The 13374-nt window shown below is 39.1% G+C and overlaps 2 protein-coding genes across 2 annotated transcripts in view; one reads left to right on the forward strand and one right to left on the reverse strand.

Annotated features, from left to right (window-relative positions):
- LOC130565695 (meprin A subunit beta-like) overlaps window positions 1–5782 on the forward strand; it is a 23656-nt gene extending 17874 nt beyond the window's left edge. Inside the window, exons 10-14 of the mRNA XM_057352687.1 lie at window positions 1481–1696; window positions 1783–2250; window positions 2347–2532; window positions 2645–2893; window positions 5010–5782. Of these exons, the coding sequence (XP_057208670.1) occupies window positions 1481–1696; window positions 1783–2250; window positions 2347–2532; window positions 2645–2893; window positions 5010–5011 (1121 nt within the window). The 3' untranslated portion in view covers window positions 5012–5782. The remainder of the gene's footprint in view (window positions 1–1480; window positions 1697–1782; window positions 2251–2346; window positions 2533–2644; window positions 2894–5009) is intronic.
- mcm3l (MCM3 minichromosome maintenance deficient 3 (S. cerevisiae), like) lies at window positions 5775–12051 on the reverse strand. The gene is made up of 18 exons (XM_057352686.1): window positions 11949–12051; window positions 11690–11772; window positions 11472–11584; window positions 11123–11331; window positions 10798–10928; window positions 10273–10511; window positions 10085–10193; window positions 9831–9984; window positions 9615–9746; window positions 9260–9468; window positions 8991–9165; window positions 7832–7958; window positions 7540–7690; window positions 6814–6954; window positions 6621–6712; window positions 6390–6481; window positions 6242–6317; window positions 5775–6151 (listed from the first exon to the last, which is right to left on the reverse strand). Exons 2-18 carry the CDS (start codon window positions 11759–11761, stop codon window positions 5953–5955), a joined length of 2421 nt encoding a protein of 806 aa, XP_057208669.1. The 5' UTR covers window positions 11762–11772; window positions 11949–12051; the 3' UTR covers window positions 5775–5952.
- Between the last annotated feature and the right edge of the window lie 1323 nt (window positions 12052–13374).

The following is a 13374-nucleotide window of genomic DNA, read 5'->3' on the forward strand; positions in this document are numbered from 1 at the left end:
TTCAATTGAATTTGGCACAGGTTAACTCCACTCGAAGTGTATAAACATCAACAAGCAAAACTAATGCTTCTGAGCTAAATTTCAAGTGTCCCAGAAAAGGGTATGAATACTTATGCAATGTACTTATTTTTGTTTTTATTATTAATAAATTTGCAAAGCGGTCAAAAATCAGTTTTTTGTTTTGTCATTATTGTGCATGGAGTGTAGATTAATGTAAAAAAATAATCATTTAAAGTAGTTTAAGATAAGGCAGCAGCATAACAAAATGTGAATAAAATGAAGGGGGATGAATACTTTTGCAAGCCACTGTATGTGTAATGGTGGAAAAAGTTTGTTGTGTGCACATACCCATGCTCAGTCCCTTCTAAATAAAAGTCTTAGGTCACAGTCAGTCTGTGACAGTGACCCTCAAACACTATTGTTTCCTCCTTGTGTAAAACTTGTGCATGCAAAAGACCACTGAAAAAGAGGCCAATCCCAACATAACACTGACTGTGACGTTACAGTCGGGATGTACGCCCCCAACGTTGCATATACCCGCCCGTGGTTTAGGCCAGCCGAACGTGCACAGCCGAATCATCGGAAGTTCTGCAGGTATTGTGAATAGGGTTGGGCGATTTCCACCAAATTGGCATCGGACGATGTCTACAGTGAAACCTCGCGATGGACGATGACATCGTTGTCTTCTTTAAATAAGCCGCGACTTTATGAAGTGAGGGGCATCTAGGCGCGAGCTGCGCAGAGACACGTCTTCTTTATAATAGCGCAAGCTGGGCAGTTATCAAGTCAGACGCTCAGCGTTTTGATACCGATTTAAGAAGGGGGAAATTCCGACTATATTGCCATTAGAACCCCTGCCGCAAGCAGTAAGTAGTGATTTTATCCACTTCTTCCATTTCCTGACATTAGCGATCTGTTTGCTGTGTGAGCTAGTGGCATGAGCCGCGCAGCGAAAAAGCCAATCAGAGCAGAGCTCAACATTAATATTAATGACCTTTCCATTCTAGGGACAATTCAATTTAACAAATTGTTTCAATGAATTCTTTGGCACCTTTAAGTAAATCAGAAAAAACTGAAAATTATTTTGGAGAGGTCTCTTCATTTTTTTCTTGGCTTAAGTTTTATTCTGAACATTAACATTAACAAGCGCTGAATTCATGATCCATAACTTTTAAGGCACTCCTATCATTACTTTTGGCATTACAAACTACTTGGCTTGCAAGTTGCTGTATTTACATCACAATGATTTGTTTTATAATGTTGTTATGGTCGCACTTTGGTCTTCATGATAATACGTTTATACCATAGAGCGCCATAAAGAAACTATTATTCGTCTTTGCTCTTTGGTAACCTCTTCTTGTCAAAGCAGCATAACATGCAATAAGTTTCAAAATTTACTTACATCTCTCCATATGAGGTGGAGATCTGGCAAAACTGAAGTTTGGCTTAGCATTGTCTAATAAACGTTTTCACTTGCCAGGTTTCGGGTACTTCATGCATATCAGCACATTGACAGGAAATCACGGAGACCAGGCTTACCTGGAGAGTCGTCTCTTTTACCCCACCAGAGGCTTCCAGTGCCTGCAATTCTATCATTACAACAGCGGGGGCGATGATGATCAACTAAACATCTGGGTGCGCGTGTACACCGACGACGAATCCAAAGGAGACCTGAGATTCGTTCAGACAATTAGCGGTAATAATTCTTCACCTCAAACAAAATGGATAGGTTTTAGCTTTCGGAATATCTCTCATTATGCATAATACTTTATACTTTATTAGGTGGACCTAAAAACTCCTGGGAGCTGTACCATGTGAACCTACAGGTCTCTCAAAAATTCAGAGTGGTGTTCGAGGGGGTTAAAGGACGTAATGCATCAAAAGGGGGTCTGTCTCTGGATGACATCAACCTCTCGGAGACGCAGTGTCCTCACCACACTTGGCGAATTCGTGACTTTTCCAACCTTCTGGCCACAACGCAAGTAGGCTCCAAAATCTTCAGTCCACCCTTCGTATACAGTGAAGGTTACTCTTTTCAGGTTAGCCTGTACATTAAAGGCATGGTGGATAGCCCAGATAAGATGGCAATCTACTTCCACTTGACTTCCGGACCTTATGATGAGCATCTCAAATGGCCGTGTCCGTGGCAACAAGCTTCCATGGAGATGATGGACCAGACTCCAGACATCCAAAAACGCATGAACAACCTGAGGATGTTCACTACAGATCCAAATAAGACCTCCAATGATTGTAAGATTAAAACTATGGAGTTCAAAAGCAATAGTGCAGCAGATACCGCTGTTGTCACCTTTATGGTTTCATAAACAACATGTTCTCTTTGTGCAGCTGCAGGTAATGTGGAATATTTCTGGGATGACCCACGAAAAGTTGGTAGTCTGGTCACTGACTCCAATGGCAATTCATACTATCGGGGAACAGGTTACGGCACCACCAATTTCATCACGCATGAACACTTCAAGAGCCGAAGCTTTATTAAAGGAAATGACGTGATCTTTCTCCTGTCTCTTGAAGGTTTGCTTTTTAAGATATTTTTTAGAAAAAACAACCATTTTTAACCCACACCAGCAAAGTACATACAAAACAGGTGTGTGAACCATGGTTAACGTTTAATTGTTTTCAATAGATGCCACTGGACTTTTGAAGAAGCAGCTTGCAGACTTTGGCATACCAGATATCAGAGATCTGAAACCAGCAATTGATGACTCAGTGAAAGCTTCCACCGGCAGATCCACAGCAACGTTGGCAATAAGCGTCTTTGTGGCAGCTGGAATGTTAATGGCCATCACAGTGGGCGCACTGTACTATGTGTGGAGAGTTCAGAAAAGACAGATGGAAAGAGATGGAGAGGCTGAACCAGAGAGGACACATGGCTGTGAGTATCCACATGTATATTAAAGGTCCAGTGTGTACATTTTTTGAAATATCTATTGACAAAAATGCTATATAATATACACAACTATGTCTTCAGAGGAGTATAAAGACCTTACATAATGAAGTGTTATGTTTTTATTATCATAGAATGAGCTATTTCTATCTACATACACCACGAGTACCTAGTGTTGGGCGATATACCGGTTCATATCAAATACCGGTGTGTATTTTTGTTATGATATGAATTTGTAATATACCATATTACCGGTCTATGTTGCTTAAACAATGTGAGGAACGAACAGGCAATTTGGTTTAATCATTTGTGAATATAATGTCAAATATGTTATTAAAAGACATTTATATTTAATTTGTCAAAAGAACCTGCCAAAATGATTTGCTGCATCCGGGTTACAGTGTTTCATTAGTTTTGAGAGGTTATCTGGGAATAACGAACCTGCAAATGTCGCGACTGGCCAATCAGAATCAAGCATTCCAACAAGCCGTGTAAGAAAAGCATATAACATGATGTGTTTTTAGTTTTAACTGTTTCTTTGTATGCTATGATGAGAAATAAGAGCCAGTAGACGGAGGATTGAAAGCATGATAAGCAGTGTTGGGTGTAACAAGTTACTAAGTAATTAGTTACTGTAATTTCATTACTTTTCCCTTGAAAAAGTAAAGTAAGGGATTACTCTTATTTTTTCTGTAATTTAATTACAGTTACTTTTGATGTAATTAAACTAAATACTTTGTGTAATATGTGTGTGTGCAGAAGAGGAATTTACATCAAAATTCAAAGTCTAACTTTAAAATCCGTGCTTTAATGTATAATTCTCACATTTGTAATTAATAATACTACTTTATGTAGTTTTATATTATTTATTTGAATGAATTAAAAGTGCCGTTTCAAGTCTATCCTTGAATCACTTAACTCATCAAGGTTGATGTAGGATATAGAAAGTAATTAGTAATAAGTAATTAAATACTTTTTGAAGAGAGTATCTTGTACAGTAATCTAATTACATTATCGAATGTGTAATTAGTAACTAGTAATTAATTACTTTTTCAGAGTAACTTACCCAACACTGATGATAAGATCACTTTCCTCTCACATATCTAATGTAAGCCTTTGTTTTATGATTAAAAAAAATATGATTTCAGGAAATCATGAAGCCATTGTGACTATGTACAACACAACAGAAATCACATGTGTTTTAACGGTAAAATTGTTACTATTTCGTATTCAACTATTCAGACAGACCATGTTATTAATTTTAGGGTGGGTGCTCCTAAATCATGAAGTTGGGAGCACCAGTGCTACCCAGGAAAAAAGTTAATTTCAAGCCCTGTTCTCTATTTATTTGCTTAAATATTATGTATGCAAGTCAACTTTGCATGCTATTCAGTTGTTAAACAAGTCTAAACGTTGCAGCTATAGGGGAAGGTGATTGTTTACATTGTTTAGTTACAAGTAATTTGCACAATGAAAAGGTTCTGTATTTTGACTGCAACTGTCATGCATCCTGATTCACTTCATGACTGCCACCGCTCTATAAACAGCATAATTATGTGGGACTTACAATCCTATAGAATTTGTCTACAATATTCACTCACCATGACAAGTATAAAAGGGCATTTTAAGTCAATCAACTGCAGTAGTTCCTCTCTCAATCAGTAGAAAATGTGGTTAAAAAAATACCGTCATGTACCGGGAAACTGGTATAAATCTGTAAAATACAGTTATATTAATCTATGGTAATACTGCCCAGCACTACGAGTACCCTTGCATGAAATTCACCATGTTGTTTTTACAGTAGCCCTAAACGGTCAAACTGCTCTACAGAGCACATTTCGTGAATAAGTTACCTCTTTCAGGAAAGAAGCGAAAACATCCTAGTCCTTTGTCCGCTTCAGAAGTGCTTCGAAAGGGAGGGATGGAGTGAGCTGTTGCTTGCAATTAGCAACTTCACCACTAGATGCCACTAAATTTCACTTGCTGGACTTTTAATCCTATACTATGACAAGTGTAACAGTCTACTTAAATTATAACATATGTACTCTGTTATATTATACTGTATCTATGGTATATTTACTCCAAGTTTCTGATTTTTTTACAGAAGCCTAAACATCCATTTGAAAAGACCTGGACTACACTATATAATCTCACTGCAGAAGACATCTCAAACCCCCAATGATGACTTAATTGTTAAGTGCAATAACAGGGTGTCTGCGGGGTCTTAAAAGTTGATAAATAAATTGAGAAATTGTATTAAAAAGTCTTAAACGCCATTTTCCAAGGCATTACATTTTGTATCATCTTTTCATTTTTTTTCCCCAAAGAGGTCATATGCTGAAGTTTGCCTGAATGTAATCATTGCGTAGGCGAATAGTGGGAGGTCCATTTACACCCAGTTTTTAAACAACATCGTTGACTTGACTCTAATGGGGAAATGCAAGTTTTCATGCAAATGGTTGGAGGATAAAGAGTTGGAAATATGGCTGAGAGCAGTGTCTGGGAATAACCGTGAAGCGTACTGCTCTGTGTGTCAGAATGCGATTACCATAGCCTCGTTTCGCTTTCTAATAAACCCTGCATTGAGTTAGTCACTCAATTAATTCTTTATGGCTTTGTTCCCACCCTTCTGAATTATGTTGCATTAATACAGAGTTATAACAAACTAAGACTGTTTAGTTGTGCTATCTAACAATCAGTATATAGTAAATGTAAGTTAAAGTGTCGCCGATGTATGAGTGGTGATGAGGTCTTAAAATGCTTGAAAAAGGTCTAAAAGTATTCAATTTAGCTCCATGATTTCTGTATATACACTGAATAAATAGACTAAATGGTAATACATCTTCCTGGAACCTGCCATAGTGCATCATCTCCGAGATTGTCAGAGTCACACTAATTCCAAGAAAATTGGAAAATAAAAATTGAAAATATATTCAATCATTGATGCTCACACAGTTTATTTGTGATTTTCTGAGTGTGTAACAAATAGATGTTGTAATATTTGTTTTTCAAATAAATAAAAGATGCCATTGGCCATTGCTCCTCCCTCAGATGAGGAAAACCACATTCTCAGATACCATGACCTGGTTGTCATCCTGCATGCGTTCCAGCAGTAGATTAACCTCATTCTGGTCAAACTCCTCTTCCTGGCCTTTATTAATGTGAGTCAGAAGCACAGGCACTGCCACAGACTGAGACCTGGTCACTTTAAAGGCTTTCAGCAGGGCAGTCTTAAACACTTTCATTCTATAAGGTCATAAAAAAACAATTATTTGAGAACAATATTGGCCCAGGTTACAGTAAATGACAGGGAAAGTGAAGGGGATACTGATATACCTTTCCGAGCTGATGTCACCTTTCTTCCTCTGACTGCTCCTCTGAGATGCTGGCTTGCTCTTCTGACTGGATTGAGCTGCCAAAGACACACTTCACATGTAAACTGAAACAGCTGAACAGAGCCGACACTGTATGGCTGGCTACCTACTGTTTTCATCATCTGTGAAATCATAAGGATCGGCGTCCTCTCCATCCTGTGTCATTTCCACATCATCATCTTTAGAGATGCGAGAGCGCTTCCTGTAAACCAAGCCAGGACAATTTCTTCAAATACTGCCTTATACTAATTACATAAAAAATATACATTTTTGTGAGGGTAGAAATGATAAAGGCTCGTCATATTTTATCAAATTATGATACACCACTACATTTCACAGACCGCAGATTTCTTTGACTTTCTGTCTCCTGGCTTTGGGAAACATCAATCTCAGAATCTTCGGGAACTTTTCTCTTTTTATCCTTCTCCAGAATCTTCAAAATGAAATTAGACCGAATTCAGATACACAACAGAGCCAAGCGTGTATTGTAGTATCGGCTATGCAGGATCAGTTCTGGAAGATTTCACAGGTTACCTTTTTAAAATAAGCGAACTGCATGAGATCCAGCGCAGCCTCTGCATCTCCCAGGTCAGTGGTTTTACTCATGCGGGCCTTGGCGTGGGCTGTAGCCAATCGGATCATGGTCTCCAGAGCTCGAGCGGTCACAGGTATCGTCTGTGGATACATTCACAGTCCGTCTACAACAAACCAATCATTCCTTGCAAGTTATTGCTTTTTAGGTAAGCGATTACTTATTTCACACATACAGTGTGAGCGGTCAAGTCACAGCTCCACGATCAGATCATGTAGTCTGAGAATAGAAATTGTGAGCTTTGGCTTTATAAAACAGGATGTATAAAAACAGCATTTTGAAATAGAACTCGCAGCAGACTGAAAGTCAAAGGTGAGAAGTTAACGGTCATTTGAGATGGATAGTCACTAGAGGGGGAAGTGCATTTTCAAATTTTAACCAAAGATTATGAGGGCACATGAATTTTAAAAAGTTATGACCCGCACTGATAAGCTATTTACAATAAACACTTCCAAATTTTTCATGAAATATTGAATTTGAATTTTTAATTTCACTGGGAATTTAACCAATAGCATGGACTCTTAACTAACCAATGGCAGAAGAGAAAAAAGCACCAAAAAAAAAGTACAGTTCTGTTTGATGCCGCTTTAAACACTGCTTCACATGCCATACACCTGACTGTCCCAGCAATAAAGGGCAGTGATAAAAGTGATCTGGGTAATACAGACCCTGGCTGAATCACTGTTGACTTGGTCATGACTCCTGAGTCTGGAATACTCCTCTGCTATGTAGTCCGACGCCTCTTGGGTCAGAACCGGCTTCACCAGTTTAGCGACATGGATGTACTTCCTGATAAACTCCATGGTTACAATCTTCTCCCTTTAAGATAAATGTCACACTAAATAAGATTTTGACTTCTAATAAGCATTCAACCCATCATTCAAATCTTTTATCAAAAGAAAAGTGTGATGTACAAAGTGTGGTTAATGAGAAAACCTAAAAAAAAATTTTTTTAAGTACTTTTTCCTCCTGTGGCCATGCAGGAGATTGTCTTTTTTCTCATAGATCTGTAGCTCCTGTTCAGCTGCCTCTGTGATGTTTGGATCCTCTGTGGCAAACACATCCACCGTACTGCCCAGTGGCATTGCTGTCGGTAGATTGAATCTTAAAATATTTTAGAAATGATCTCAAACTTGCTCAAATATTGACTAAAAGAACCATTACTGTAAGTTCTACAACAGGTTAATGAAATCGGTTTTGTTTCAAGTGTTATGTTGATGATTTAATTCAATGTCCAACTTAATTAGCAAACAGGTATAAACGACCCGTGTTTAACAGGTTTGTGTCAAATTTGTTTTGTAACTATTGCACTACTCATATTATTGCCTTGTCAAGACAAAACACCGTTTCTTTCCACTATTCTAATTTGCTTTGGAGACGTGTCTACTAAATGTAAATGTATTAAAGGGGTCATATGACATGGCTAAAACAAATATTATCATTTGTTTTTGATGTAATGCAATGTGTATATACATTTTAAGGTTCAAAAAAGCTGTATTTTCCACATACCATGAATGTTTGTATCTCCTGTTTGCCCCGCCTCTCTGAAACGCGCAGATTTTTTACAAAGCTCATCGCTCTGAAAAGCGAGGTGTGCTATGATTGGCCAGTTAACCAGTGCGTACTAATTGGTCGAATACTGCAAGAGTGTGAGGGAAATGTGACGCCTCTTACCATATTTGGAACATCAGGTTCCAAAGCAATTGTGCAGACAGGTACACCCACCTTACTTGCGTATACATTTGGGCGGTTTTAGTCAAATCATACCACCAACTGACGTATATTTGTGGGGGTGTGGTTACATGAGGAGTTTCAGGCAGGTCTGTGTGAGCATTTGCTTTTAGATAAAATGCATCTTTTGTTCCGACACTTTAATTTTTGCAATTTCACATGTCTAATACATGCATGGGCAACTTATAGCACACCAAAGACACAGAAAAACACGTATTCGCGCCATATGACCGCTTTAAAGAAATATCAATATATTCGAGATGGACAACTTGGAACAATCAAAGATTCTACTTGTAAAGTTGAACAAAACTTAGGTGGTCTGCAATTTTAACAACCACTGATCTACGTGATGTCCTTCATGCTGATAAACAACAGATGGTGATCTAACCTGCTCCTTCTTGCTCCCCGGGTGCTCGGTAACGATGCATACGTAGCACATGCTCTGAGATTTCCTTATCGCTATCTGGATCCATCTGATCCAGAACAATGAAGAGCAGGTCAAATCGGGAGAGCAGGGAATCCTGGAGCCCGATATTCTCCATTGGGGTTTTATACTGGTCATACTGGGTGACAAATTCAGTGGGATTAATGTACAGTATAAAAAAAATGTATGTTTCAGTTCCTGCATTCCTGCAAGCAAGCAAAATCAATATTTACCCTTCCATACACTGGGTTAGCAGCAGCTAACACACTGCAGCGAGCGTTAAGCCTTGCCTGAATCCCCGCCTTTGAAATGGTGACCCTACCCTGCTCCATCACCTCATGGATGGCTGTTCGGTCCATGTCAGACATCTTATCAAATTCATCAATGCACACCACTCCTCTGTCAGCGAGCACCATGGCTCCCGCCTCCAAGCGACGCTCACCTAGAGTAGCCAAACAATGGTAAATGAACACTTAACTGGACCCCCACTGTCCACCATTGGTCAGACCTTGTGTCATGCTGGCCATTTTAACTTTAAGCAGACTTTCAGACTTTGTATACTTGTCTTGATATGGGAAGGTGTGTTACCAGTCTCCTGATCAGTGGTGACGGCAGCCGTCAGACCCACTCCAGATGAGCCTCGTCCTGTTGTGGGAATCGCTCTTGGTGCCGTAAACAAAACATACCGCAACAACTGAGATTTTGCCACTGAAGGATCACCTGAAAATCATTTGAATCAAAATGAGACAGTAAACCAAGTCAGGATTTTAAAAGCAAGAGTAAAGCACCATAAAAATCGCAAACCTATAAGCAAAATATTAATATCCCCTCTGATGCGTGTGCCATTCTCCAGATTGGTTTCATTGCCGCCCAAAAGTAGACACAGAATGGCCTTCTTTATGTACTCATGGCCGTGGATGCTGGGAGCCAAAGAATGACTCAGTTGCTCGAAGACATCCTGAAACATTCCAACATTCTTAAGTCGCATAGCACATATGAACTTGGTATAAACCAAATCAAAACTAATACACTGCTAAATAAACCACCACAGCTCTTACTTTAGAATGAGTTTTGCAAAACTTCTTGATCTTGGCAACATCATCTGCAGAGAATGTTGGCACGATCTCCTTACTCATAAGTTTCACGTTGTTAGCCAACAGAATTGTTCTGCAGGGAATCACAAGTCAGTCAGAGGACCGAAAATTTAAACATACAGTAGATAATATGTGAGGGTCCAAACACACACCTGAAGGTTCCTGAAGTGAAGCCACCCTGTTTAGCAGGTAAGCATCGGTAGACACCTACAATCTGCACACGGTCACCTGGTTTCACCTTGTCGACGAGGTCATCATTTGCAATGATGTCGACCGAACGTGGAAGCTGTCCAGCGGGGGCTTTTTCTGGCATCTCCTGAAGGGTGAGTGTCTGGTGGTCCTTATAGCAACACAGCCCAAACTCTGTCTCCAGGGGATTGTTTTCTTCATCCTACACATACAAAGAATCTGTATATCATGTCATTGCAGAATTAAACCAGTGAGTGTTATCATTATGGTTATCTTATCAGCCAATCATGTCCTTTTGATTTTGTTATTCACGTTTATTGTTAATCATTTTGACAGTAGTGAACCTGACAGAAATGCTTATTATGTAAAGCTGCTTTGCAACAATGCAAAATTGTGAAAATGCTATAAAAATACAGTAAATTTGATCTGGATAGAATAGTCCTTTATATAAACCACATCAGCACGTTCCCACTAAACACACAACTCACTTTTGTTGGATAGATGGCGCTGGAAGGAAAAGCATCCAATGAGGTAAGATCTGTGTATTTTCGCTCCAAGGTTTTCTTGGTGGCTGGACAGTAGTGGACACTGCGCATGATCTTGGGCCTGACCAATGAACCTACAGTCACGACAAAAGTTACAGAACAACCTGTGGTTTCTATTTTTAATCATGATCTAAAATATTAGATTTAGGACCCAATATCAAACAGAACCACTTTTGAAGAATACTGTATAGAAACTAAATTACAACATTATCAACTATAGTTAAAAAATGCAATGATAATATATAGAATTAATTAAAATGTCACTTACATTTGGTCATAATGCCCTCCACGCACACAAGGTTTCCCAAAAAACGTGCACTTAGAGTTCGCGGAGAGACATGTTTGCTCCCAAAACTGCCCTCAAAGCCAACATGGAACTCCTCAAACTGTTTTGCATAAGTGGCATCTATTGAAGCCACAAGATCCTTCAGGGCTCTCTGAAACGCCACCAGCTCAACAAAGGCATTCTTCAGTAATCTATTGAGGGCACAGTCCACAAAAACTGCATAAATCATATCATTGGGCCACTTCACAGATTCAAGGACCAATTCATGGATAATGTCGTACATCTGTCTGAAAATCTGTGCGAAGGCCTTAAATAAGTCTATAATACTCACTCTTTGGCTCTTTTTTCACTTTTCCGTCGCAGATCATTGATGTTTACAGTAAGTCGACACTGGCCCTCAGATACCATACTTCTCACCTTTTCATGATAGATACCCTGGTCTTGCTATAAATGATAAAAATACATAAGATTCTGTCAAATGTAACAGAAAAACATAAAAGTGTGACAAGTCAAAAATAATGGATAAAAAATATAAATAAGAGGATTTACATCATCATCCAGAAAGTCCAGATACTCTCTCTGAGCTTCTCTCAGTTCAAGATCCTCAAAGCCAGAATCCATTTTCAGTACACCTTTACCAGAACCAGCAAGAAATTAAATTCACATTATTTGAGTTTTAACGTTCAAATTGGGAGACACATAATGCAGATGCCATTATCTTATTTTTCGTGGTGCAATAAATAAACATTTGAAATTATGATTTTCACAACTGCTGTCTTTGCAAACATATTTTAAAGATATCTCTTACCCCTGGCAAATGTACACAGCTGATGAGATCTCAGGAAGGAGAAGTGTTTGCAATCATTTCATTTGGCTATATTTCTCAGTACATTGGGGAAAATAGAAGCCAAACGACTTTCTCAAACAACAGCTGAGGGCACAGGCCTGCAAATTAATTATGTTAATTAGGCTCATTAATCTATTCAAAATCAATATAACAAAATAGCTCTCCTTATAGCCTACATAGCTGTTGTATAAAAACTAATTTAAGCAAGCTATTTAAACTCAAGTACACTCTCATTATACTAAAAATAACAAACTGTTTGTCTTAGACTAGGGGTGCTTCTCAATATGCCTCCTCGTTTCCTCGCTCCTCCATCCTATAACCCGGAAACCGATCGAGCACAGCCATCTTTAAGGACTCAATTCTCTAATTGCACTGGGAGGAAGCGAGGATCGAGGAGAGATGGGCTTTCTGAGGTGTCACGAGCGAGGATACACAGGTGTTTCCTTTGAGGAAGTGTTTTAGCCACTAAACCTGACGCGCGTATAATTCTCCTCCCCCTGCATATCGTCACATTTTTAGATTATATTCCAGCATACATAAATGTGATAATTACGCTTTTTTTGTAAATGTATACCTATTTCAGACAGTATAGTTAATATTCATATAGTTAATATATTAATATAGTCAATATTTATATATAACATATATTTGACATAGCCTACCTTAAATAAATGTCTGACCTCTTTTAAGCATGTTTATAATTTATTTTATTGTGAAAATTACTGCCTAAATTACTGGATTATGAAATCTGCCTAAAGTATGTATTTAACTTTATTTTTTATATTTGCAATGTGCAATGTGTACAGTCATCATTAATTGACGACGCTGGGGGCAGTCATGGCCTAATGGTTAGAGAGTTGGACTCGTCACCAGAAGGTTGCCGGTTTGGTTCCCAGGATCGGCGGGTAACCTTGAGCAAGGCACCTTACCACTTGCTCCCTGGGGGCTGTAGTGATAGCTGCCCACTGCTCCGGGTGTACGTGTGTTCACGACTTGCTGTGCGTGTGTTCACTATACTCTGGATGGGTTAAAAGCAGAGGTCACATTTCAGGTATGGGTCACCATATCTGACAAATAGGTCACTTAACTTTTCCTTGTTCCCTTCTCTCGCATCTGAAGGGGTGGAGCTACGACGCGAGGAAAGGAAACGAGGATGCACAAATAAGAATTGAGAAGCACCCCAGGGTTTCCCAAACTGGGATTCGTAACCCCTAGTGGTTCATGAGGGAATTGCAGGGCATCGAACCGGCAACCTTCTGGTCACGAGTCCGATTTAGGCCACGACTGCCCCAATGTGCCCCAGGGTAGGTAGGGTACAGCTGGGATAAACACACACACCGTAAGAAACAATGTGCTTGTCACTACACCCATAATGTATGTTTGCAGA

The sequence above is a fragment of the Triplophysa rosa genome, linkage group LG15 (assembly GCF_024868665.1).
Source record: "Triplophysa rosa linkage group LG15, Trosa_1v2, whole genome shotgun sequence".
In the NCBI taxonomy this organism is placed as follows: domain Eukaryota; kingdom Metazoa; phylum Chordata; class Actinopteri; order Cypriniformes; family Nemacheilidae; genus Triplophysa; species Triplophysa rosa.

Coding starts and splice junctions, on each gene's coding strand:
- mcm3l (XM_057352686.1), bottom strand. CDS start 11,761: ATGGATTCTGGCTTTGAGGATCTTGAACTGAGAGAAGCTCAGAGAGAG. Junction 6,713..6,813: donor AGTTCGCTTATTTTAAAAAG/GTAACCTGTGAA, acceptor TTCATTTTGAAG/ATTCTGGAGAAGGATAAAAA. Junction 6,482..6,620: donor GAAAGTCAAAGAAATCTGCG/GTCTGTGAAATG, acceptor CTTGGTTTACAG/GAAGCGCTCTCGCATCTCTA.